This window comes from Equus caballus, chromosome 2 (genome assembly GCF_041296265.1).
Source record: "Equus caballus isolate H_3958 breed thoroughbred chromosome 2, TB-T2T, whole genome shotgun sequence".
In the NCBI taxonomy this organism is placed as follows: domain Eukaryota; kingdom Metazoa; phylum Chordata; class Mammalia; order Perissodactyla; family Equidae; genus Equus; species Equus caballus.
The window spans coordinates 87,809,673-87,834,881 of record NC_091685.1 but is presented as its reverse complement, the minus strand read 5'-3'; the positions used below and the strand labels follow the sequence as shown (position 1 = coordinate 87,834,881).

The 25,209-nt window shown below is 40.3% G+C and overlaps 1 protein-coding gene across 7 annotated transcripts in view; it reads left to right on the top strand.

Moving 5' to 3' along the window:
• The window catches only part of FHIP1A (FHF complex subunit HOOK interacting protein 1A), a 224,712-nt gene that overhangs the window by 175,732 nt on the left and 23,771 nt on the right, over positions 1-25,209 (top strand). For all 7 annotated transcript variants that reach the window (XR_011436735.1, XM_014737890.3, XM_070261488.1 and 4 more), the window contains exons 7-8: positions 13,558-13,725; positions 17,501-17,580. Coding sequence is in view for 6 of the 7 variants with exons in the window: in XM_014737890.3 (XP_014593376.3) it covers positions 13,558-13,725; positions 17,501-17,580 (248 nt within the window). In the remaining variant the exon portion in view is untranslated. The remainder of the gene's footprint in view (positions 1-13,557; positions 13,726-17,500; positions 17,581-25,209) is intronic.

The following is a 25,209-nucleotide window of genomic DNA, read 5'->3' as shown; positions in this document are numbered from 1 at the left end:
CACATAGTTGGTACAACTATTCAAAGTATTTCTGCTCTGTTTTCAGAGGCCAAGGGACGAAAATGTCAAGGAATTGTTAGAATTCTTGTCTTGGTCTCTCCTCAAAATAGTATAAAGAACATGAAATTTGGTATCAGGCAGACCTGGTCTCTGCCACTTGTTGTGTACTTTTGGGGCAAGTTTTTGGGCCTCAGTTTTCTCATCTGTAAGATGAGAACCCTAATACCTACATTGCAGGGCCAAGGTGAGTTAATTAACTCAGATAATGTTTGTGACGCACCTAACACAATGCTTGGCACATAGCTGGGACTCCATACTGGTAGCTATTTCTGGAACCTACTATTAAGAATAGGAATAGTTAATGATGATATTGAGAATAATAAACAACTTTTTCCCCCTCCTGTGGTAGTGGTGCCTGGGATATAAGTAACTTTATGGCCTATGTGTCCAGTTTTCCTTCTGGTGGGCTGAGAATGGGGATGGCAAAGGGGTGTCGACAGAGGTCCCAGCTGAGAAAGGTGTACTCAGAATTTTCATCTTCACGTAATCAACATGTTATAATTTATTCTCATCACATATCAATCCCTTAAAATATAGTTGCTCCCTAGAAAAGTTAATTTCACTGATGATTCATCTTGTATGTATCCTGCTTATTTACCTGGATAGAATACAGATTTTTATTTAAACAATGTGGAAGACGGATAGTAGGGAAGAGGGGAAAATATGATTTCTAGGGAAATCTTACTTTAGTATAACTCACGCCTGGTGCCATGGGGTGCTGTGGGCTTTGGACATCCAGAAAGGATTGGACCATTGGGTAGCTGAGAAGAGGAGATGCCAGGATGAGGGACTGGAGGGAGGAAAGGGCCCCAATATAGCAGCCATCAATTTTTAATTGCTGTACAGAGTTCCCTGATAGGACTGCCAGTGTGTTGCCATTAGTTTGTCTTGGTGCCACCTTTGTCATTTGCCTTAAGTTGGCAGTGTCTGGAGTACATTCCCATTTCACTGAAGCACTGGATCTAGAGTATAAGCATTTATTTGAATCAGTGTAAACTGAATCTGTATAGCTGAGGGACGTGTAATGCAGATTTAGAAAAGTCGGTAGTCTAATTGAGGTATAAAGGGCTCTCTTCCCCAGCTGAGTTCTGACAAGTTGAGAATTATCAAAAATGAGTGAGGCAGATGGAAGACCAAAAGAGCACCTTTATTACCAATTAAACTGATACTGGAGAATAGAGTGTGTATCTGTGGGCAAGATTTCCTGTATTGAGCTCCAGAATTAGCCAGACTCAGATGCACCACAGAACCTGTGGTGGGAGGAGCAGAAAGAATGTGTACTTCCTGATGGTAGCATGACTCCCACAGGAAAAGAGAGAGGAAGGCCCAGGCTCATCAAAAGGACAAGTTACTCCTCCTCCCCAGGGGAAGAGGTACTGAGGGAGGAAGACAGAGGCCACAAATCCTCTCTTAGGAGATCCTGCATGTGGGAGGAAACATTAGGATTGGAGACTTCATTTTTCTTTATCAGGTCTACAAAATTCCAACCTTCCTAAGTTCTAGCAAATTTGGCAGTAGTAATTCATGTTAAAAAACAAATAGGGGGTGGTTTAACTGTCATTCCTATGCTCAGGAACCTGTAATGGTCCCTGTTCCTTGCAGAAGATAATCCAGATTCCTTCACTTATTTCTGAAAACCCCTCCTAATCTGGCTCATCCTGCCTATTAACCTTCCTTCCCCCACTGTTTTCAAGTGCAAATCCGAAGTCAGAGCAGTGTCCTCATCGTCTTCTATTCTTATTAGCATGTTCCTGCTGGATTTTCTTTCCATTTCCTGTCTGTCTGTCTAAAATATTAAGTCTGTCAAGTCTAAATCCCAGTACAGTCCCCATGTTGGGCTAAGCTTTGTGCTTAAGCACACGCTGATTCCTCTCATCTCTAAACTGCTGCTGAGCTTTCACTGGGGACCACGCAGTTTAGCGCTTGTTTCATCATGTGAGCTCTACCAGTCAACTGCTCTAAGTACCACGAGGGACAGGATGTTTCTTATACTTCTTTTGTGTATCCTCAGCTGCTAGTATATTGTACACTTGAAAAACACTAAAAAAATATGCAGTTGGTTAAATAAATGTATCAAAAGAAAGTGGCTAGCACCCTTATCACTGTATTAGAAGAGTGACGTGTTGATTATGCTGGCAGATAAAATTACCAAGGCAAGGAACTGAGATTAGCTCTTGTTTCACGTCATTCACATGGGATCAAAGAATCTCGGATTTCTGGAACTGAGAGGATAGATCATCTCGTTCAGCACCATCATTTTATAGCTGAGAACACTAAGGCGCATGATTTGAAAAGAAATGTTCAAAGTCTGTGAGCTTACTATTTGTGAGAGGAATAGAGGATATGAAATAGATGATTTTTTCAATTCTTTATATTAGATTGTCCACAGCAGGTTTCTGCGGTGGCTTTCTATTTGCATTAGGGAGTCCACTAAGTGTTCCAAAGTGCTTTTCTATTATCTTGTAGAGCCTCACTTCTTCACGTTCTCACCAAAATCTGTGGAGGAAGGCATTTTTCACAGAAGCTTTCACCACATCTCATTGTGAAACTTTTCACTGACATATGTAAATTTACCATGCTAGATGACACAGCAGGTCAAGGCACGATGCCTGTTTTACAGCTGTAGCATTTTGAGATGCCAGAAGATTACTTGACTTGCCCAAGGTCACCAGATACTAAGGATTAAAATGTAAGTGTTTTATTATGTTCCTTCTGTAGTCCATTTTTTTACTAACCCATGATGCCTTTTTCGTCCTTAAATTATTATCTGTAGACTGAGAATTCCAGCTTAGAAAGGAAGCACATTTGTGATTCCCTTGTTATTAGCAAAGAGAAAGAACAGCTAACATAAGTACTTAACCACCCAGAGCAGAAAGTTAGGAACGAAGCTTGGAGAAAGGACAGCCTAGCTTTGATGAGTGCACACAGAGGATGCTGCTGTTTGCCACTGTGGACTAGAAGGCCAGAGTTGATATGGGAGGAAGACAGGTCAACTAGCCAGCTCTCAGCTCCTCCTAAGTCCCAGGCAGATTTTTCCAGTGCACATTTGATATAGTCATGTGTTGCTTAATGATGGGGATATATTCAGAAAAAATGCATTGTCAAACATCATAGAGTGTACTTACGCAAACCTAGATGGTATAGCCTACTACACACCTGGGCTATATGGTACTAATCTTTTTTTTGCTGAGGAAGATTTGCCCTGAGCTAACACCTATTGCCAATCTTCCTCTTTTTGCTTGAGAAAGATTCACCCTGAGCTAACATCTGTGCCAGTCTTCCTCTATTTTGTATGTGGGTCACTGCCACAGCATGGCCACTGACAAGTGGTGTAGGTCTGTGCCTGGGAACTGAGCCCAGGCCACCAAAGCAGAGCATGCTGAACTTAACCACTAGGCCACGGGGCTGGCCCCTATATGGTACTAATCTTATGACACCATCGTCGTATATTCAATCCATCATTGACTGAAACATTGTTATGTGACACATAACTGTATTTGTTTTATGTTCTAGAGACCCCAAAACATCAGTGAGCATATTTAATATAAAAATATCAAAGTAAGCACAAAGTTTTGGTTATTTCTACCACTGTTTCTTTCCATTAAATTTTAAATATTTTAGGTTTTTGATTAAAAAATTAAACTTTAGTGTTGGCTCTTATTTGTTTATGAATTAATGGAAAGTATCTATATATTTTAAAAAGAATTTTTAAACACTGAGTTTTGTCACATTAATGAGTCACAAAGTCAATTTGACAAGTCACAATTAGCACTTAAAAACATAATAAAATAGGGGCCAGCCTGGTGGCACAGCGGTTAAGTTCACATGTTCCACTTCAGTGGCCCAGGGTTCACCGGTTCGGATCCCAGGTGCGGACTTGGCACCACTTGGCAAGCCATGCTGTGGCAGGCGTCCCACATATAAAGTAGAGGAAGATGGGCACGGATGTTAGCTCAGGGCCAGTCTTCCTCAGCAAAAAGAGGAGGATTGGCAGCAGATGTTAGGGCTAATCTTCCTCAAAAAAAAAAAAAGGAAAAAGAAGAAAACGTTTTTTTAAAAAAAACAATAAAATAGAAAATATCAATACATTATACTTAGTATTGGTAAAATTATATGTTATAAAATATAATTCTTATGATGGGTCATGGTTAAAAAAGTTTGAAAAACACTATTCTCATGCTTTGGAGGATTATTTGGAGAATGGATTATGAGATTAGTCTTGACATTACATTTCTGCTTTATCATGGTCTGCAAATGTTAGTTGGTTTTCTTTTGGTATAAAACATTCACTTATTAATTCATTCACTCAACAAATATATTTGAATACCCAGTATATGCCAGGCACTATTTTAAGTGCTGGAGATGAGCTCTCTATAGCAATTTACTTACAAAGCAGATCTTATTTTCAGAGAAAACACTATATCAATTTGTGTAAAGTTTAGCTGTAGATCACAGAAAACTCCCTTTATGTAACAGAAAATTCCCTTTATTGACCCTTTCCTAGTCCATACACCAATTCTGTTTATACTTCACTGGCCAGGATGTATACAGCCACACCTAGATGCAAAGGAAGAAGGGAAATGTAGTTTTTTAGCTTTTATAAAGTTAGGGTTTATTCCCAAGGAAGAAAGGGAGAATGAATGTTGGGGAGATAATTAGTAGTTTCTTCCGTGTTAACAAAATTTTGTTTCTATTGATGGGAAGTTGGAAGTTTCTGTTATTAAAATTATTGGAAGAGCACAGACTGGGCAAGTGTAGTGTTGTTGAGATTGTCCACTGCTCAAGGATGCCCTGCTGAGGGGGCAGGTAGGAGAGATGAAGTTCATATCCTGCTTTCCAGACTGTGTGCCCTTGCATGGGGCTGTGTCCACCCACAGGAAGGGGCTCCTTTATCTAATTGGCAGAAAGCACCTTCTGCTCTGGCCATGCCTCTGCTTATAAATTGTGGGCCTGAGCCGCTACTCTGCCCAGGGGAACGCTTTTTACTAATTTGCAGAAATGCACTATATGGACTGGTTTTGGCTCAGAGTCTGGGTCTCAGGTAGCCTAGAGGTGGCCTTAAACATTTGACCCTGGACATACTTGATTCTGCCCCTTCTCCTAGTACAGCTCTTCTCACCTGGTTTTACTACTTTAAAAAATTATAGACGTTCGGAGACCAAACCGAATTCATTGTCTTAACACACACACACACACACACACACACCCTGCCCCCCCCCCCCAACACAGAGACACCCTACCCACACACACATGCACGCATGCACAGAGTAATAATGAGTCTGAATCAGTGTAAAGTACTTTGAAGCGTCCTCATCTCTGACCTGTCTGTAGTGCTTCATGTCACTTCTCTCCATTGTAGGAGAGGAAAATTAGGGTTATAAATTAAGCTTACATTTACTTTTGATTTGAAATGGAAAATTAGATTTCTTTCTTTCTTTTAAATTTCAACAAGTGCATGAGGGAGAGAATGCTGTACCGAAGGATTCAGTTCTTAAGCATCAGAATTATGAAAAGATAGGAAGGGTCCTACCCTCCCTACCCAGAGAAATACAAGAAATAACTCAAACAAAACCCCACCTTACCTAAGGCAGCCAGGTGGTGTTCGCCTCGGAGACAAACGTGGAGAGGGGAGGGAGAATCTGGTCTGAAAGTTGGTGTGAATCTTTTGTTCTTTCTCTGCACTCTCCTAAGAGAACATTAAAAATTTATCAGCACAAATGCGCTGCAAGTTTTTCTTCAGGTAGTTGTAAGAAAACCAAAAAGCAAGGAAAACAGAAAGGAAGTTTATAAGCTGTTTATTTTACCTTCTTGGTATAATTTTCTTTTGCCCCACACTAACTTTTTTTAAGGGCCCCCTCTCCTCTCATTTGTGCATTTCAGGTGAGATAGAGGAAGAAGAGCTCTGACAGGATGCTCCTCAGAGTGCCTTACCCTGTGATTATCCAGTGCCAGATGATGAGCAGGTTTGGGAGAACAGAGAAAAGAAGCCAGAAAGACTAGAATTACTGAATTCGTTTGGGCAGACACCTGTGTGTTTCCTCAGTCTTCCATTATGTTGAGGTCTTTCTGTCTCTCATAGAAAATAAGCCAGGAGTGAAATCTGTCTCTTATCATCAGAACGTGCCTTTGTTATAGTTTTGGTGTCTACGAAAATTGGTCTGTGTATAAGATTCCACACCCAAAGGATGCATTTAACCCAGTAGGCAGATTGAATGGGGGCCAGGAAGAATTAGATGCCACCTTCTTATAACTGTTCTCAGATACTTCATTCTAAAGCAGCTGCTGGTTGAGACTCTGTCCTATGAGCCATTTCCCCTCTACTGCTGGGTTTAAAGTCAGTCTCATTAGAATTCAATAGTACTGTCTAATTAATCAAGAAGAGAAATTAGGGGGAAGCCTGAGGAAGCATTTCTTTTTTTCCCCATGGATCACTTTTCTAGGTTGCCATAATTCAAGAGCGTGGCATAAGTTAGGCTCTGTATTTTCAATGAAGTGTTATTCACCATAAAATTTCCTCTGCTATTCACGTATTGTCAAATTAATCTGACTACCTCGCTAATGAAGGCATCCCCAGCACGGGCTGTGAAAACCGAGTGTTTTTGTTAGTAACAGGGCTGCCGATTTCCATCTTGACACATTTATTGATTACCCTTTGACTACCTGCCGGTGCAGCAGGTGCTTTGAGAATTCACACTGTAGGTCAGACATACTCGTTTCTCCAGTAAGTCTGCATCTTAAAGGATGGATAAATGCATTAAGAAAAACGAGAAAGGGAATGGACTTAGTCTAGAAAAGAGGAAGTGGAGGGGTTTAATAATTCAAGAATAGGAAGGAAAGTTGAGTTTTGGGGGAAGCATTTCTCCATCACCACTTCTTAACATGAGGGCAGGGTTGGGCACACTTTAAATTACAGCAGGTGGAATCTTCCTTTCTGATGAAGGATGCGTTCTGCTCGGAGAGACCTACTGAGCTGTGTCGGCAAAGGAAGCTGGGTAATCCCTGTCTGAGTTTAGAAGAGGGTTCGTGGACATTTGTGTTTCCTGGTGTCAGCCCTCCCTTCCGTTCTAAGCCTGCTTCTTAGCTAACCCACGGTCCCTTCAATAAGTACCTTTCCTTCTTAGATCAAGTCGGTTCTCATAAGACTGTGTAGATTGAAAGAACTGAAACAATATGCTGAGAAGAGTCCTTAATTACACAGGAGGTGCTCAAAACCTCGGCAGTGATATTGTTGTCTCTATGCTCCTTCATATTGCAACTAAGAAGGATCTTTCCGGAACAATTAGTAAACAGGAAGGGATGGGTCAAGTGATCTTTGGAATACTCCTCGGATCTTTGCTTCTGAGCTAAAATACCCCACACTTTTCCTATTAATTCTGACCTCAGAGCCTTTCTTATGTGGTATTTGGAGTATTTCAGTAACTAAACTTTATTGGATGAGGTTCAGATACAGTGGATCGTATATTGAATTACAGTCTGATAAGTTATATCATAATGAAGTGGTGGGGTGCAAATTATACACACATAGTATAGGAGGGGAGGCTTTGGAAATAGTCATTTTCTGATTCCTCCAGGGAGAGCTTGATGAGCAAGAGGAAGTTTATTGTATAGAATTAATTAATTAATATTTGATTTAATTAATTATATTAAAATATTGATATACTAACATATTACAGGTACATTGAAGAAATCCTGGGAATAAGGGGAAGAGACTGGCTATATTTTTCAACATCTTTTCCTTAAAATTTTTTGCTGAAGTCCTCATTCTAGCCAACATTTTAATTTCTCCCTTCCTCAGATATTTTAGGAAGAAATAGCCAAACTCACGGGCTGTGGATATCACCTCCATTTACCTCCCCAGCCCGTTTCTGGCGGTGGTGTGAATGAAGCGTGTAACCGAGAGGTCAAGGAGCAGAAGGGAGGCGGGAGGGGGCCAGGAGGGTGGGAGCCTGAATCATCAACTGCAGACTCTTTTCAGACTTGGAATAATTGAATAGTTTCTCTCCTGAAGTTTTGGCTGAGACACTGGGGCCGCTTGCTGAGAATTGGAGTGTCTGTCTTCCCTTCTGTTCTTGAATGTTCTTCTTTGTGCTCGGTGTCCTTGGAGGGCAGAAGGTGTGAAGAGCCCATGCAGCTGCTGCCCTTGGCTGCGCTTGGTGGACATGCCTCCTGCCTGTCCAGTAGCTTGTCTCTCCCTGGCAGCAGTGAGCAGGCTCTGAGCCTGTGTCCTCTGTACAGACTCCTTCATTCCTGTTCCACGCGATCCAGCCTCATCTTTCCTTTCCTCACTGCTGCTTTCAGCGGGCAGGGTTCACCTGGGTCTCAATGTTTCCTAACTCTCCAGTTGGAGCCACTGGAGCTGAGCTTACAGATGACTCGGTGAGCCAGCTAGTTTTCTCCTCTACATCAAAGGAAAAGCCAAGGAAAGGGTGGCTTCTGACTTAGAGAGGGTGTGACAGTCACCTGACCCTACTGCCTGCCACCTGCCTGAGTGACAAAAGGTAGGACCCATCTGTTTGTTCCAATGTGACTGGATCACAAAAAAAAAACAATTAGCAGGTGGGAAATGTATTTTTCAGGACACATATAGACCTGCCATTATAGGGAGGATTCTGATGCTCATTTAGATGCAAATAGAACTGCCCAACTAGAGCTGATTGCAGACAGGTCAGAGGGTCTGTGTGCTCAATTTCACTCCTACGCTGTGCATTAAGTTAATGTGCCGCTCACTTGTGGGCACGATGGCTGGGCTTGGTCCTGGCCTTCATTTTTGATAGAGTTTTGACTTTACAGAAGTGGAATGAGGCAGATAGTGTCAACTTCTCCCTTCCCACTCACTCCCTTTTTAAAAGGAAACAAACTATTTTGTCCATTTCTGAGAAGCTTGAGATTTTAATAAAAAAATAAAAATACACTGTCGGAGCTCTTAGGCCAAGATTAAAAAGGAGTAGATTGACCATAAATTCATTTGCTGTCCTGTTCAGAGAACTGACTTCGACTGAGCTGGTGGGCGAGAGGATGGCAGAAAGGACTGTGAGTGGGTTTGGTTGTGGCAGTGCTACTTTAGTGTTTTTCAGATGTTTTTGACTGCATTCCACAGCCAGAAATTTATTATATATATGTGTATATATATGAACATAGACATATATATGTAACTGAATATATAACAAGGCACATACATATACAACATATTGTATTACATACAGTTTGAACAGTATATGTATACAAAAGTTTCACAAAACAGCATGTACCCTTACTGCAGACAATGTACTCTAGTATTTTCTGTTTGAATTTGGTCTAAACTGTTAGCAAACCAATAAATTGATTTCACTGTCCACCTCTGCGTTTCAAACTGTAGTTTGAAAAACACCAGCTTAAGGGATTGGAGAACGGCGCTTGGCATGAAGGAGGACTCAGATAAGGGCTGGCGGAGGGTGGAGAAAGTGGGTGAAAAGATTTATTTCAAAGGATAGACTAAACTGGACTTGATAGCAGTAAAATGAACTACCCGAGTGAGGGCTCCATTCTAGAACTTGGGCTGAAAAGTAAGCATATAAGAATGTCTAAGCAGATGTATTGTTTGGGCTCACAGTTGTTATTTATCTTGTCAATAATAATTTATTTGATTGTGGTAAAAAGTTTTCCTTACGTTATTGCAGTCATTGTGGTCTACCTTTGGTAAGAAATAACATTCCGAAGCTTTAGAATCCTTAAACTTTATCATTGTGAATTATATGGTAGTAAGATCAAACCTCATTTACTGTTTCAACTACAGTCATGTGCCATGTAACAAAGATATGTTCTGAGAAATGCGTTGTTAGACCATTTCGTCTTTGTGTGAACATCATAGAGTGTACTTACACAAACCTAGATGGTATAGCCTACTACACACCTAGGCTATATGGTACTAATCTCAGGGACCAACATTGTATATGTGGTCTGTTGTTGACTGAAAAGTTGTCATGCAGTGCATGACTGTACTAGAATTTCTGTGTAAATTTGTAGCTCTCTGCAATTCTTTATAGAACAAGGTCAATAAATATTGACGATCATCTCTAAGGCAAAAGGTCTTACTTGCATCAACAACTGATGGTTCTTCATAACTGGACCATGAAGAGGAGGCTGCTCTCCTGTTTTGTTAATACTTCCTCTTTGGGGCATTAGCAGAAGCTTCAGTTTTACGTTCTGCATGGCAGAGTTGCTTTCCCCTGGGGGTTCATTGCTAGCTTTCAGGTGATCACGCTTAGCCTCTGGTCTCATCCTTGTGAAGGAGGTTGCCTATGCGGGAAATTAGAAGAAGATTCTTAAAAGGAAGACAATGTGGCAGAAAAGATTTTCTGGGATAAAAGTCTTCTCAGGGCTCTGAGAATATGGTAGAGGGAAGAGATGGAAAGAGAAGGAAACCAGATTTTCCTGCTTTGGGTTAGTTTAAGGCGAGTATGACCTCGATTTATAAAGAGTTTGTGACTTGATGCGTAATGGAAATGAGTTTTTAATATTTATAGCACGTTATGTAAATGCTGCCCCTCCGAGTACTTTCTTAAATCCTCTTAGCTTATAAATGACAGCTTTGATTTCTAAAAAAAAAAAAATTAAATCTTTTCATTTATCCAGCCTAAGAGTAGTAAACAATAGATGCTAATGCCCTCCTTTCATGTCCGCCCCCAAAGACTGAGACTTATATTCTAAAGAGTTTATTGCTGTGCTTTTGAGCTTATTAAGGTCATGTGTCACGTAAGGGGGGAAAAGCTGATGCTGCATTCTTTGCGTTGTGGTGTGCAAAGGCAGCTCCTGGATTCTGCGTGACACGTCAGCTCCACAGTGCTCACTAGGTAAGTTGAAAATATGGTATTGCAGAAACTACACGCAGGGCCCTTTTGGAATGATTAGTGCTACTTTTTTCTGTTGACCAAGATTGTGAGGGATTAGACTTTTATCTAAATGATTTTGGATTAAGTTTTTGCCAGAGGACCCTGAGATTGCAGTCGAGGAATGGGTGTGAGCTAATGGAACTATGCGTGTAGTGTTGTTTTGAGTTTCCCCCTTAGCTATATTTGGCGACGTCACTTATTTCATAGGTCTTTATAAAAAATGTCCCCAGTCCCTGAAGCCTTCAGAACACATGCAGAGAAGAGGGAAGAATTAAAAATTAAGCTCAACTCTGGCAATTGTAAATCACTAGATCCTTGAGGGCTGTCGTTTATCCAGAAAACATTTATTAAGTACCTTCTGTGTGCCAGACTCTACATTGCCCTGAAGTAATAAAGGAAAAGACAGCATGTGTCCCAGGACAGCATTAAGAGCACCATGAGCTTGAGACTAGAGAACACCAGAAAACCCGAGGATAGAAGCAGGGGCTGCCCATGAGAAGCACTCTTCTCAAGGTAATTTATTTGGCAAGTGATTGATGCTTACCTGTTCCCTTTGCTGTATTTGGGCCACAGAGAGCCCTTTAAAGTTGGTCATCTGACACAGTGGTATGTTGAATCTTTGAGGGCTCAGAGCATTGGTGCTGAGCTGGAGGGAGGAGGGTGTTTCCACTCTGATGCAGTGCTCAGGCCACTCAGTAGATTCTGAGAGAGTGGATTCAAATGTACTGTATAGGCATGCCTTGCTTAGAATAAAGAAAACAGACAAAACTGATTCAGTAATATCCATCTGGATTTATCTATCCAGAATGTACTTAAGAACCAAGAAAATTTATAAAAGTGATTTAAGCATTTATGTATAGATGCAGCCACATAGGGTGTAGCTACGCTTATATAGCAGATTTAGAGATGTGGTTTCTAAAGTGATTTGTGGATTTTGAAAGCAGAAAATTGCAAGGGGAAAAGGAATGCACATACAGTCATGCACCAAATAATGATATTTCAGTCAATGACAGGACTACATACGATGGTGGTCCCATAAAATTAGTACCATATATCCCAGATGTATAGTAGGTTATACTATGTGAGTTTGTGTAAGTACACGCTATGATGTTTACTCAACGACGAAATTGTCTAATGATGTGTTTCTCCGAATGTGTCCCTGTCCTTAAGTGATGCATGATTGTATTATAAAAATATGGCCCGGGGGGGCTGGCCTGGTTGTATAGTGGTTAAGTTCATATGCTCTGCTTTGACAGCCCAGGGTTCACAAGTTTGGATCCCAGGTGTGGACCTACATACTGGCTCATGAAGCCATGCTGTGGCGGCATATCACATATGAAATAGAGGAAGATTGGCACAGAAGTTAGCTCAGGGACAGTCCTCCTCAAGCAAAAAGAGGAAGATTGACAACAGATGTTAGCTCAGGGCCAGTCTTGCTCACCAAAAAAAAACAAAAGAGAGAGAACAACCCTTTAACATATGATAAAGTGATAGTTAACACTTTGAAAGAGAAGAAGAAAGAAGATGGAAAACTGGAAAAGAGATGATGTAATCACTCAAAAAGTATCACCATCTGTTTCATTTAGCATCAAGTGCACTAGACTCATGACAGGGGAGATTTCTAAGATCTCTAGGGTATAGTGTTAGAATCTGAAATTTTGAGCTGTTTCCCTGGTGATTTTCATGCATCCCAGTTTGAGTATTTCTGTACTATAGACAATAAAGCCATTGATGATCCTTATTCAGCAAGAGATGTTATAGTCTGCTTTTAGGAAGACAAAGAAATGTATATAGCTCTTAAAATATTCCCACTCAAAATGTTTAAAATTAAAATTTTGATGCGTTAAGCATCAAATCCTCAGCTCTTTGAAAAACTTGACTCTTCAGAGTTTTCTATTCCCTGAAAGATTGACATTTTACTGCATGGGAAAATCACACCACATAGAAAATCTTAATTTGTGTTATAAAAAAAGTCACAGTTACTTTATAAGCAGTAAACTCTTTTAGTACTTTATAAATAGCACTTTATGTATATTATTCAGTTATAAAAATTTGACTCGCAACTTTCCAGAAATGTGTCTGAATATCTACAGCACTTTGTGTCTGTACTTCTCATTTGTCATTTATTATTATTTTGTTTGTTAAATCATATATATAACCCATCTTCCTGGACAGTAAATATGTTCTTATGTTTCTAGCTCCTGTACGTAGCAGGTCCCAATAAGTATTTGTTGAGTGACTAATAATGAAACAAGTTATACTGAGCTTTCTAATTAATCCTTTACTGACAGTGTAAATACTTTCCATTATCTTTTTTTCCCCTTTGTGATTACACACTAAAATCTTTATGGTATTTGAACTGCATTTGATGATTAGTGTTGTCAGAACACTTGAATTGCTTCTTCATGCCTTTGCTTTTTTCTTACCGAATTAAAGGGCAGAAGCAGCATGAGGTATTGTGGAATGTGAATAGGTTATAGGCTTCAGATGAAGCTCTGAAGTATGTTCTTGTGGCAGGCGTGTTCTTGCCTTGATGGGGTCACTGTGGTGAGGCCAGAGGCCACTCGGGAGGCATGTATCACAGCATCGAGAGGATGCTTACCTGTGCTCACTCTGTCGTTGGTCCTAGGTGACTGTGGAGGAGGTCATGACCACAACTGCATATCTGGACCTTTTCCTACGTAGCATCTCTGAACCAGCACTACTTGAGATCTTCCTCCGTTTTATCCTGTTGCACCAGCACGAGAACGTCCACATCCTTGATACTCTCACAAGCCGAATCAACACCCCGTTTCGGGTAAGGAAAGCCCAGAGGAGAGGAATTTATAACTCCTAACAGATTTCAGGGGAGTTTGTTTTTGGGATAAAATTATGATGTTCTCTTTTCTCTCTTTTCCCTATTTTTTTCTTGCAGTCATTACCTTTCTATTTTGGAACTAGATAATGTGTTTTGCTATCAGAAATCCTTTTGTCAGGGAGGTGGCACTTACATGCCTTTCATGGAACGTTTTTCTCAATTTATCTGGGTTGGCACTTTCTTCTGTAGATCTAGCAGAGTGTGCTTCTGAAGAGGCAGGATGTAGGGGAACATATGAACTTAAGTGCAGGTAAAGCCAAGGAACCAGACTGTCTCAAGTCTGGGTATTAGAGAGCATATTTCTGTCTGCAAATGTTTTGGAATGGAAGTCTGGGCACTTGTGAATTTAGGTAGTCATTATTTAGTTTGGAGCTCTGATTAACTTTAAAAATCCACTTATACTACTAGTGTCACCCTTTGCAACCCTCTTCCCAAAGGCTGTGTCTGTTTAGTTGCAATTATTGTTTTAAAAGCAAAAGAATAATAATTTAACAGTGTATTATTGAGTTTGTAATGTATATAGATATAATATGTCTAACAATAATAGCACAAAGGGGAGGAGAGAGGGAACAGAGCTATGTAGGAATAATATTTCTATATTTCACTGGAACTAATTTAGTATAAATCCGGAGTAGAGTCTGATGAGGTGTATATTGTAAAGTCTAGAGCAACCACAATAAAATAACTTAAAAACTATAATGAAAAAAGTAATTAAAGGAATTAAAATGTTATACTAGGGAAAATATTCACTTAATGCAAATGAAGACAGTAAAAGAGAAATAGGGAAACAAAAAAACATGAGACATACAGGAAAAAAAGGTAAAATGGCAGACATAAATTCAACTATATTAATAATAATATTAAAGGCAAGTAGATTAAAAAATTCAATCAAAAGTCAGAGATTGTCAGACTGGATTAAAAAAAGATCCAACTCTATACTGTCTAAGGGAGATACACTTTAGATTCAAAGATACCAGTAGATGGACAGTTAAAGGATGGGAAAAGATATGTCATGCAAATAGCAACCGAAACAAAGCTGGAGTGGCTATACTAATAATAGACAAAATAGACTTTAAAACAAGAAGTGTTACTAGAGAGAAAGAAAGACTTTTGTAGTGATAAAGGGTCAACCCATCAGGAAGATATAACAGTTGTAAATATATATACATCTAAGAACAGAGTCCCAAAATACATGAAGTGAAAAATTTAAGGGAGTAATAGAAAATTCATCAATACTTGTTGGATATTTCAATACCTCACTTTCCATAATGGCTAGAACAGCTTGGTAAAAGGTCAGCAAGGAAATTGTCTAGAACAACACTATAAACCACTAGACCTAACAGATGCCTGTGGAACACTCCACCCAACAGCAGCAGAATATACATTCTCCTCAAGTGCACAGGAATGTTCTCCAAGACAGACCTTATGCTAAGCCATAAGACAAGCCTCAATGAATTGAAAAGGATTGAAATCACATCAAGTATGTTTTCTGATCAAAATGGATTGAAATTAAAAATTATAGACAGAAAGAAAATTCACATATAGACATTAAACAGCACTCCTAGATAGCGGTGGGTCAAAGAAGAAATCACAAGGGAAATGAGAATGTACTTTGATGTAAATGAGAATGAAGACGCAACATACCAAAACTTATGGGATGCAGTGATAGCACTGCTTAGAGGGGAATATATAGCTATAAACAGCTGCATTAAAAAAGAAGAAAGATCTCAACTCACTTAAGTGAACCTTCCACTTTAAGATACTGGAAAAAGAAGAGCAAACTCAAACCAAGCAGAAAAAAGGAAATAATAAGGATTAGAGCAGAAATTAATAAGTTAGAGAATAGAAAAACAATAGAGAAAATCAATGAAACCAAAAGTTGGTTCTTTGAAAAGATTAACAGAATTGACAAACCTTTAGATAGGAAAAAAAGTGGGAAGACTCAAATTACTAAAATCAGGAATGAAAGAGGGGATATTACTATTGACCTTACAGAAATAAAAAGGGTTATAAGAGAATACTGTGAACAATTGTGTGCCAAAATATTGCATAACTTAGATGAGAAGGACAAATTCTAGAAAGACACAAATTTCTGAAACTGACTCAAGAAGAAATTGAAAATCTGTAAACAAGTGAAAACTTTTGTGCTTCAAAGGACACCATTAAAAAATTGAATCGAGGGGCCGGCCCTGTGGCCAAGTGGTTAAGTTCACACGTTCCGCTTCAGTGGCCCAGGGTTGCGCCTATTCGGATCCTGGGTGTGGACATGGCATTGCCCATCAGGCCATGCTGAGGTGGCATCCCACATAGCACAACCAGAAGGACTTCCAACTGGATATACAACTGTGTACTGGGGAACTTTGGGGAGAAGAAGAAACAAACAAACAAAAAAAGAAGATTGGCAATAGATGTTAGCTAAGGTGCTAATCTTTAAAAAAAAAAAAAAAAGAAAGAAATTGAATTGATAACCCACAAAATGGGAAGAAAGTTTTGCAAATCACATATCTGATAAGGAGCTCACACATAGAATAAAGAACTACAACTCAATAATAAAAAGACAAATATACCATGCTGAGCACCCTAGACAGTGATATGCAGGGGTTACTATGGCAATGTAGAGGAAGGACACCTCCCTGAGACTGGGGAAAGGAGGTGTGTTGAGTGGTAACACTGGGAGAAGGAGAAGGAAGATTTCCTAGGGAAGATGATGCCTAAGGTACCTCTTTGAAAATAAGTAGGGGTTGGCCTGTGGAGGAGACAGGAAAAGGCATTCCTGGCAAAGGAACAGCATGTGCAAAGGTGTGGAACGAATGGGATGAAATATGTTGCTTCTGGCTAACTACAAGGTTTGACCTGTCCTGAGCACAGGAGATGTTTTGGGACAGGCCAAGTACAGCTATTTCTCTACAACATTGTGGATTTCAGTGGCCAGGTTTTGAGCCCATCCTGCCTAGAAGACAGACTAGCACTTACTCTCCTATGCAAAAATGAGGGCCTAAATTACTTAAGTGGCCTGCCTGATAGAATGATTAAAGCTTACTCCCCAAAAGGCATGACGATTTTATAATACACCTTTGGGTTTTCCCTGTTTGGCTGTTTATCTTTCCTTTTTGGAAATCAGAGATTGACAGAATTCTTGTGTTTTAATGAACTTCGAGAAAAGTGTATTATCACACTACAGGAAATGGAACCAAGGAGAATGTTTGCCCCAAAGCCAAGAGACAAGTCAAGAAGAGCTGAGGCTTGGGGCTGAGAACTCTAGAGGGAGAGGTGGCCAGAGTATATGCAATTTTCTGTTAGTCCTGTCTTATAAATAACCAATGTCCTATTTGAAAATAACTTAGGAAAACAAATGACTTAAGTAGGAGTTTGTGTGTGCATGTGCGTGCGTGTGCTCACGTGGGCATGCACATGTGTTTATTGGGGAATCTAGGGGGCATGTGTATCTGGATCTTTTAAAGTTGGAAATATGAGCCGAGGCATTTTGTAGGAGGGTACTTCTGATTAATGGCATAATTCCAGGCATAGACTTTTAAGTCAAATCTTATAGGAGAACTGATAATTTGAATACACATTCTTTCTGGCAGCAGCATGTTTTTAGCCAAACTGCTAAAAAAGGCTGTTTTATTTTGTAATTCTGATTTATTTACCACCTGTGGGGAGTAGAGCTATCCTTCCAATGTCTGAAATTGAATGTGTGTTTATTGCCTCCCAGCTCTGTGTGGTGTCCTTGGCGTTATTTAGAACTCTCATCGGTTTACACTGTGAAGATGTGATGCTGCAGCTAGTTCTAAGGTGAGTTGCCATCTTTTGCTCTCTTTAAAGAAAAGCTCACTCTGTATTATTGCTGTCATATTTCTGTTTGGTAATATAAGCTAAGTTGGGGCCATGCTTCTAAGGAAGAAAATTATCAAGAAAATGAATTTAAGTTTTGCATTATTTCCCAAAGCTAATTTTAGTTTTACTATTAAAAGTTTGTAGGGGGCCAAATGCAGTGTATTATAGTAGGCTCCTGGAAACAGTAGATAGAATGTTCGGAAATTTTCAGGTTTTATGAAAGCTCTTCTGATACGTGGCTGACTGTTTTTGTTCTAACGTGCTTTTTTAGGGGACCTGTGTTACTGAAAACAACTTCTCCAAATAGGAAATGCTGTTGATAATTTCTTTGACTCTTGCTTTAGTAATGGTACACATACAGTGTGCACTATCTGACCTGCGAGTATGTTTCAATTAAATTCAGTAAATATTTAATGAGTTCTTTCTGTGTACAGTTGAGAAGGGAGTAAGGTATGGAGCAGATGAATTGAAAAGTGCTTATCCACAAGATAGAAAAGGTATGTCCTCCAGAAGTACAGATGGGAAAGGTTTCATGGAGTGGCTGTTGGAAGACAGATGTCGGGAGTCAAAGTAGACTGCTATTAAGATGACATTAATTTGGTCATTTGTCAAGGGGACTCAGGAACACCAAGTCCTGCCTTGGCCCAGCTATGCCCCTTCTAATGGGGTCCTTGAGGGCAGCATCTGCTTTTGTAAAGGAGGAGAGGGAGAGTTAGTTAGACTTTTTGCTCTCACACTCCTCTCTGGTGCTGTGGATGCGAAAAGGAAAAAGACCACCTGGGTCATCCTGCACGCTCTCCACCTCATCCTTCCTTCTGCATTTTCTGAGACTTCCCTTGACCCCTCCTTGGGAACAAGGGTGGAAGAAGCTGAGAGCAGGGGGAGAGGGAGGAGGCTGGGGCTGCCCCTGGTCCCCGTTGGGGTTTTGATGGGATGAGAGTAGAATTGCTGAGGAGATGGCGTTCCGGGTGGATATGACAGCATTTCCAAAGCAGTAGCTGTGGAGAAGTGTGGGGATGGCAAAGTGTGATCGTGGGAACGGGAGCAGCGTGGCCCAGGAACTCATCAGAAAAGCAAATTCTTGGCCTTCTCCCACACTTGTAGAATCAGAAACCCTGGGGGCGGGTGGGCCCCAGTAAGCTGTGTTTTAACGGACTCTTCAGGGGGTTCTGGTACTTGACTGAGTTTGAGAACGGGCTTTAAGGAATTTAAAGGAATGGTGTTTAAGGAATGGTGCAGTGTCACTGTAGCATCCTGCGAAAGGCAGCGATAAAGAAACCAGGCTGGAGAAGTTGGTGGGGGCAGAACCGCTGGTGGAGGCCTCACAGAGTTAGCGTTTTATGGGAGAGTATCACCTATCCATTTTTTTAGTTTAAAAAGAGGTTTTGGACTTTTTAGGGGTTTAGATCAGGTCATCAGTAACTAATGGTAAGGTATTAGCAAAGAACAAATCCAGTCATAAAGAAATACCCTGGGTAGTCTGGGTAGAACATTAGTTATCTGTCCTAAAAGGATTACTTTAGCTCCCCATCAAGCCTCTACTGATATGACAGAACGCATTAGCAAGGCCTCTGTGAAATCCGTCAGAGCAACTTGTTAAAGCCTTTTTTATTGCCAAAAACCAGACTTTGCCTCCAACCAGGGTAAAACCTGATTATATTGAAATGTGAAATTCTTGAATACTGCTGCTTTGATGGCATGAAAAGCAGCTGTCTTTTTCAGTGTACCTGGAAGCCTGGCCTTGCTCAGAGGTGCAGAGCTTCCTAAGTCTGAGTCACCAGATCAGAGTTAGCCCAGGTGGTGGACACTGGCTGTTCAGTGACTTTTACAAGGTGGACTCTCATCACCTTTTGTCTGCTCATAAAGCGGTGCTTGTTGGGTTAAAAACTGTCCTCAGAGACTGTGTTAGTTAATGCTTCTTTTGAGACCCAGACCTGTACCCTATGAAGGTGGAGGAATTAGCTTATTGTTAAAATGTTTACATGTCCAAGTCAGGGCTAGTTATTTCCAGGGCGAGCAAGGACTAGTACTTTCCCAGGAACGTGCCAGAAGGGCATGTTATCACGGGTTCTGACTGGAATCATGGAGAAAATGCCAGACGTGACCACCTGGTCCTAGGCTCTCTGACACCAAGTTTCTTCTTTGTTTCTTTAATGAGGATGATGATGATGATGATGATAATTCTCCTTTATTGAATACTTTCTCTATTTTTAATTCTGTACTGCCTGGGACAATCCATGAGAAGAGAGATGAGAGGACTTAGAAGTCGGGCACGTGGCAGGCACGCAGACCTCTGCCTCCTGGTCTCTGTCCTCTGAATTACTGATTTTTTTCCCCCTACATTTTAAAATTATTTTTAATTGTGGTAAAATACATATAATAGAAAATTTACCTTCTTAACCATTTTTAAGTGTACAGTTCAATGGTATTAAGTACATTTACATCGTTGTACAACCATCACCACCATTCATCTCCAGAACTGTTTTCACCTTGAAAAACTAACACTCTGTACCTAATAAGCAATAACTTCTCGTTCCTCTCTCGCCTCAGCCCTGGGCAGCACCATTCTACTTTCTGTATCTGTAAATTTGACTACACTTGGTTGCTCATATAAGCAGAATCGTATGGTGCTTGCATTTTTGTGCTTGACTGACTTCATTTAGCCTAGTATCTTCAAGCTTCATGCATGTTGTAGTATGTGTCAGAATTTCCTTCCTTTTTAAGGCTGAATAATATTCCATTGTTTATACCTCATTTTGTTTATCCATTCATCTGTCTATGGACGTTTTGGGTTGCTTCCACTTTCTGGCTATATGCTGCTATGAACATGGGTGTAAAATATCTCTTCAGGACCCTGCTTTCAGTTCTTTGGGTATATGCCCTGAAGTGGAATCGCTGGGTCATATGGTAATTCTATTTAAAAAAAAATTTTTTATTGTTGTCCATAGCAGCTGCACCATTTTACATGCCCACCAACAGCACACAAAGTTTCTAGTTTCTCCATGTCCTTGCCAACACTTTTTATTTTCTGTTAAAAACATGGATATTTTAGGGGCTGATCCTATGGCCTGGTTGTTAAGTTCGGCGTGCTCTGCTTCCGTGGCCTAGGTTCTGCTGCTGCATGCAGACCTATACCACTCATTGGTGACCATTCTATGTTGGTGACCCTCATACAAAATAGAGGAAGATTGGCACAGATGTTAGTGCAGGGCAGATTTTCCTCAAGCAAAAAGAGGAAGATTGGCAGTGGATGTTAGCTCAGGGCAAATCTTCCTCAGGGGGAAAAAAAAAAGAATGACGGGCAGATTTGAGGAGGAACCAACTAGAGCTCTTAGAAATAAAAATGGTAATTATTAAAATGAAAAACAGTTTGGGGTAAAGCATTTAAGACACAGCTTAAGAGAGAATTAATGAACTGGAAGATAGATTTAAAGAAGTTACTAAATTTGCAGCAGAGAGATTAGGAGATTAAAAAAATATGAAAACAAGGACATATGAACAATGGAGGCTAGAATGATAAGATATAACATATCCACATGGAGCCTCAGAGGGAGAGTAAACTGCTGCTTTGACTTGACCTATTCTGGTTTGGGAATTTGCTACCTCATAAGGTTTTTGGGAGGATCCACTGTGGTGATATCTGTGAAAATGTTTTGAAATGTTGTAAATTTGTATTCCATGAATTTAAAGGAGGGGTATTTTCTAGAAAATAACATTTTCAACTAATGAAAACAATGTCTTTTCTGATTTAGAATCTGTACCGAAAGCAAGGAAATGAAAAAATCCGGATTCTTCTAGTCATTTAAACTTTATTTTAAGGGCCGTAAAAAAAATAGATGTATAATCCATCCTTTTTATGGTTGCCACTGTAGTCATTTGAATGTACATGATAAACTTGGAGATCTGAGAGGCATTAGAGCAGTGAAGGTTATGTGAATCCTTTTAATGAAGTTATTTGTTATTTGATAAATAATAACTACATTAATTTTTGTTGCAACCCAAATACTCTGAAATATTGACATTTTGAAGTGATAATCCATTTGTAGTTGATATGTTTCTTTCGTTTAGCAAAATATCAGAAAAATAAGTTGAAATAAGGTACTCAAAAAGAGAGGTTATTTTGGTGAGCAGAAAACCAAGGAGAAATTGTCCACCTCCACAAATGTGACATATGATAGGCCAAAGGCAGGCAGGAAATGCTGACAAGCGGTGAAGTGACAGTTCCCCCCCGTGTCCCTGGCACTTCCAGTTTAGGCAAAATTTAACTGCTGAATTAAATTGCTGAATGCTGTCCCTGAGTATTCTGGTTAGGGTGTGTTTTTCAGAAGTGCTAGTCCATTGTCAGGTTTATGAACTGCATTGCCTTTGTGTTCAGATAGAGGCTGTTAGTTTGAAGAGAAGCTGTATGTATACTTCAGGAACATTTCCATCTTGCATGGGAGTTAGGTGTTTGGAGGAGAGCAAAAAATATATATATATAAGCCAGCCTGGGGTAAGATGGATAGGAGAAATGTGGCCAGAACGTCTTTGAATAACAAACGATCTTTTTGAAATTCACTAATGTTGCCTTGTAGATTTTTGCCCGTTGGTGCCTTACTGAGGTTATCATCTCATAAGAAGCACCTCACTTACTTCGCTGGACTTCACTGCTTTGTTCTGTTTTTATCGTCAGTGTAGCAATAGGCAATATGTGTGCTTGGTTTATCAATTGGTTGTCACTGAATTGTTTCAGAAGTGATGATGATTTATTTTAATGAGTGATATCCAGGAAAATAGGAAATAGACCCAGGGTTACAGAGAGTTGGGAAATAATGAAAAAAGTGAGGACAATGTGGACAATGTATTTTTTTTTCCTGCTATAATGTGGAATGGCCTCAAGTAGTCTGGACCTCTAAAATCAGATATTTATTAGTCTCTGATTTTTTACTCTCTCCCGAATTTAAATTAAATCCTCAAGTAAAATAAGCATAGTGTAAATGAAAAGATAGTTTGATGACAAATACCTATACTAAATTCCTAAATGATTTTTCTGCCATTGACAGCCACTTCATTTTGATATGTGACATTTGGGGAGCTTCTGATAGTCATTCTGTTCCTAATCTTTCCTTGTAAATGATGCAAAGATGGAGGGTCAGTGTCCGGTTTTCCCACTCTTCCCTCTGGGATAATGCTTCATTATAAAGGCTCAGTAGAAGTATTGCTTTGGATGTAAGGGGGGCTATTCATTTGAACTGATCCCTCATTTCTGACTTTATAGAACCTCTCCTTCAACCTATAGGGATCTCTCTTTATTTGATTTACTCAAGAAGAAAATGCTTAGTATCTACTGAAAGCATGTATTTGCAAAGTTGCAAATTCCCAGTAACACTTTGTTCTAATATAATTTCAAGCTACCCACTGGTGATATTTGATAAATAGCTTTATTAGGTTTGATGCATTGTTCCATTTTTTTACTACTTCAAACAAAGAGTAGAAATCTATGTCTATCAACTTAACTCATGAAATACGTTTGGTTTGAGCTGTAACTAGTCATTGAGTTTCTGCTCAATGACTGAAGCAGTTTACTTCTTAAATAATTAATGATCAAAATAAGGATACAATAAATCCTGTGTAATCTGAATTTGCCTTGGCGTCACCAGCCTCTGAGAACAGTGGAGTTCACATCAACAACCACAGGATAGGTTTCTCTGCCTCTCACCTCCACCCCTCTTCTAAGACCTTGGCCCCCTGCAAAGTGTCAGCCATCACTTCTCCGGGGCCCCAAGGTCTTACATGTCTTCATCACCAAGGCTGTCTTCCACCACAGTTGCCACGGCAGCGTCTGCCATGGTCTTCTCACTTGCTGTGGCCCCTTTGGTTGGTGCTGTCTCACCTCTGTCCCTGCTGGTCCCCCCGCCCCTCTGAGAGTACATGGATGCTGACTGCTGGAGCAGCACTGCCCTCCCTTGTGCCCGTGGGGCCGGAGCTGTGCTGTGTTCACACAGGTGGGAGAAGGCCTCTCTCTCTGCATCATTCTTGGTCACCAAAGTGTCTCTGCTCACAGAGATCCTTGTGAAAAGAACTCCTTCATTTTCTGCCTACAGCATCCGTTTCCTCTCCAGTAGGGCTCAGATATAAGTCCCCAAAGCAGGGCCAAGAATTAGAACAGACCTGCCCCCTTTCCCATACTGTCCTCTTCCATCTTTCCTTTTTGTTCTTATAAACTTTGACTTTTATGCAACTGAACTTATGAAAATAGGTGTCTCTACATCAGATGCATGCGTTGTGTCTGGATCTTAGTGATAGTAGTTTAGGCTTCAGGGGTGTGTGTGTGTGTGTGTGCGCGTGTGTGCGTGCATGTGCCCATGAGTATAGGGGAGAGGAGAACAGGACCCCCTTACCTAGCTACTAGATAGGCAGAGTAGTTGAGGAATGGTTTGATATTTTGTTTGAGAAAGGAAAGTTACATGGCAAGTTTTTGTCATTTCATACCTTGAAAGTTATTAAGACCTGTGGTGTAAAGTACCATGAAGAAAGTTAAATCTTTTTTCCTCCTTGACTCAGGCTCTTGCAGTAGGTCAGTCATCAGTATAAAAATAGATGTTCCTCATTTGGATCAACAGATGTGGGAGACAGCTTTATATTTACAGGCTCAAAACCCTGAAAGTTGTGTACTTCTTATCTTTTTCACTGAATCCTTAATTATAGCTTGTTTTCCTCTGTGCTGCCTCTTTCTTGAAAGCTGAATACAGAAACAAAAACATTCTGGTTCTTGAAGATTGTGATTGTTCACGTAAGGGCTCATGCTCTTCTGAAATTGGCTCCTGCACACACCTGTGACACTTGGTTCTGGCTATGAGACCTCCATCCCATTTGCCCCATCTTTGTTTAAATAAACAGTATAGCCCTTTTCTCTGTTAAGAAAGTAAGCTAGGGCCAGTCCTGGTTGCCTGGTGGTTAAGTTCAGCATGTTCCACTTCAGCAACCCAGGTTTGGTTCCCGGACTTGGACCTATACCACTTGTGTGTCAGTGGCCATACTGTGGTGATGGCTCACGTACAAAAAAAATGAGGAAGATTGACAGCAAATATTAGCTCAGGTGAATCTTCCCTAGCAAAAAAAAAAAAAAGAGACAGAGAGAAAGAAACTAAACCATTTAAACACACTTTATTCTACCCATGAAGCCCACTGATGTGCTCCAAATCTGTTGGAAGTGAAGAAATGATTGTCCAGATTTTCTTGTCTCCAGGCTCATCATGATACTAAGATGCTTTTGATCACCGTTTTGTGTGAAACGGGGCCCAGTGCTCCTCGGTGAATCCTCAGCCACCATATTTTCTCATGGTCACCCATGAGAATATGAGAGGAAGTTTGCACTGTGGAGGGGTTCTTTGCCTTTTTGTGCAACCACTGTCCTTCAGTGCCCACTGTGAGTCAGAATTTCTGGGATTATAAGGCAAAACTATTGAAGGAGGTCCCTCCTCTGGTAGCACTATTTGAGGAGGCAGATGCTGAAATAATTGTGATACTAGGTAATAGTGCTTTAGTAGAGGACTGTGAGCATAGTAGGGGGAGAGTAGCTCTGTCTTGGAGTAGGAAGCCCGGAAG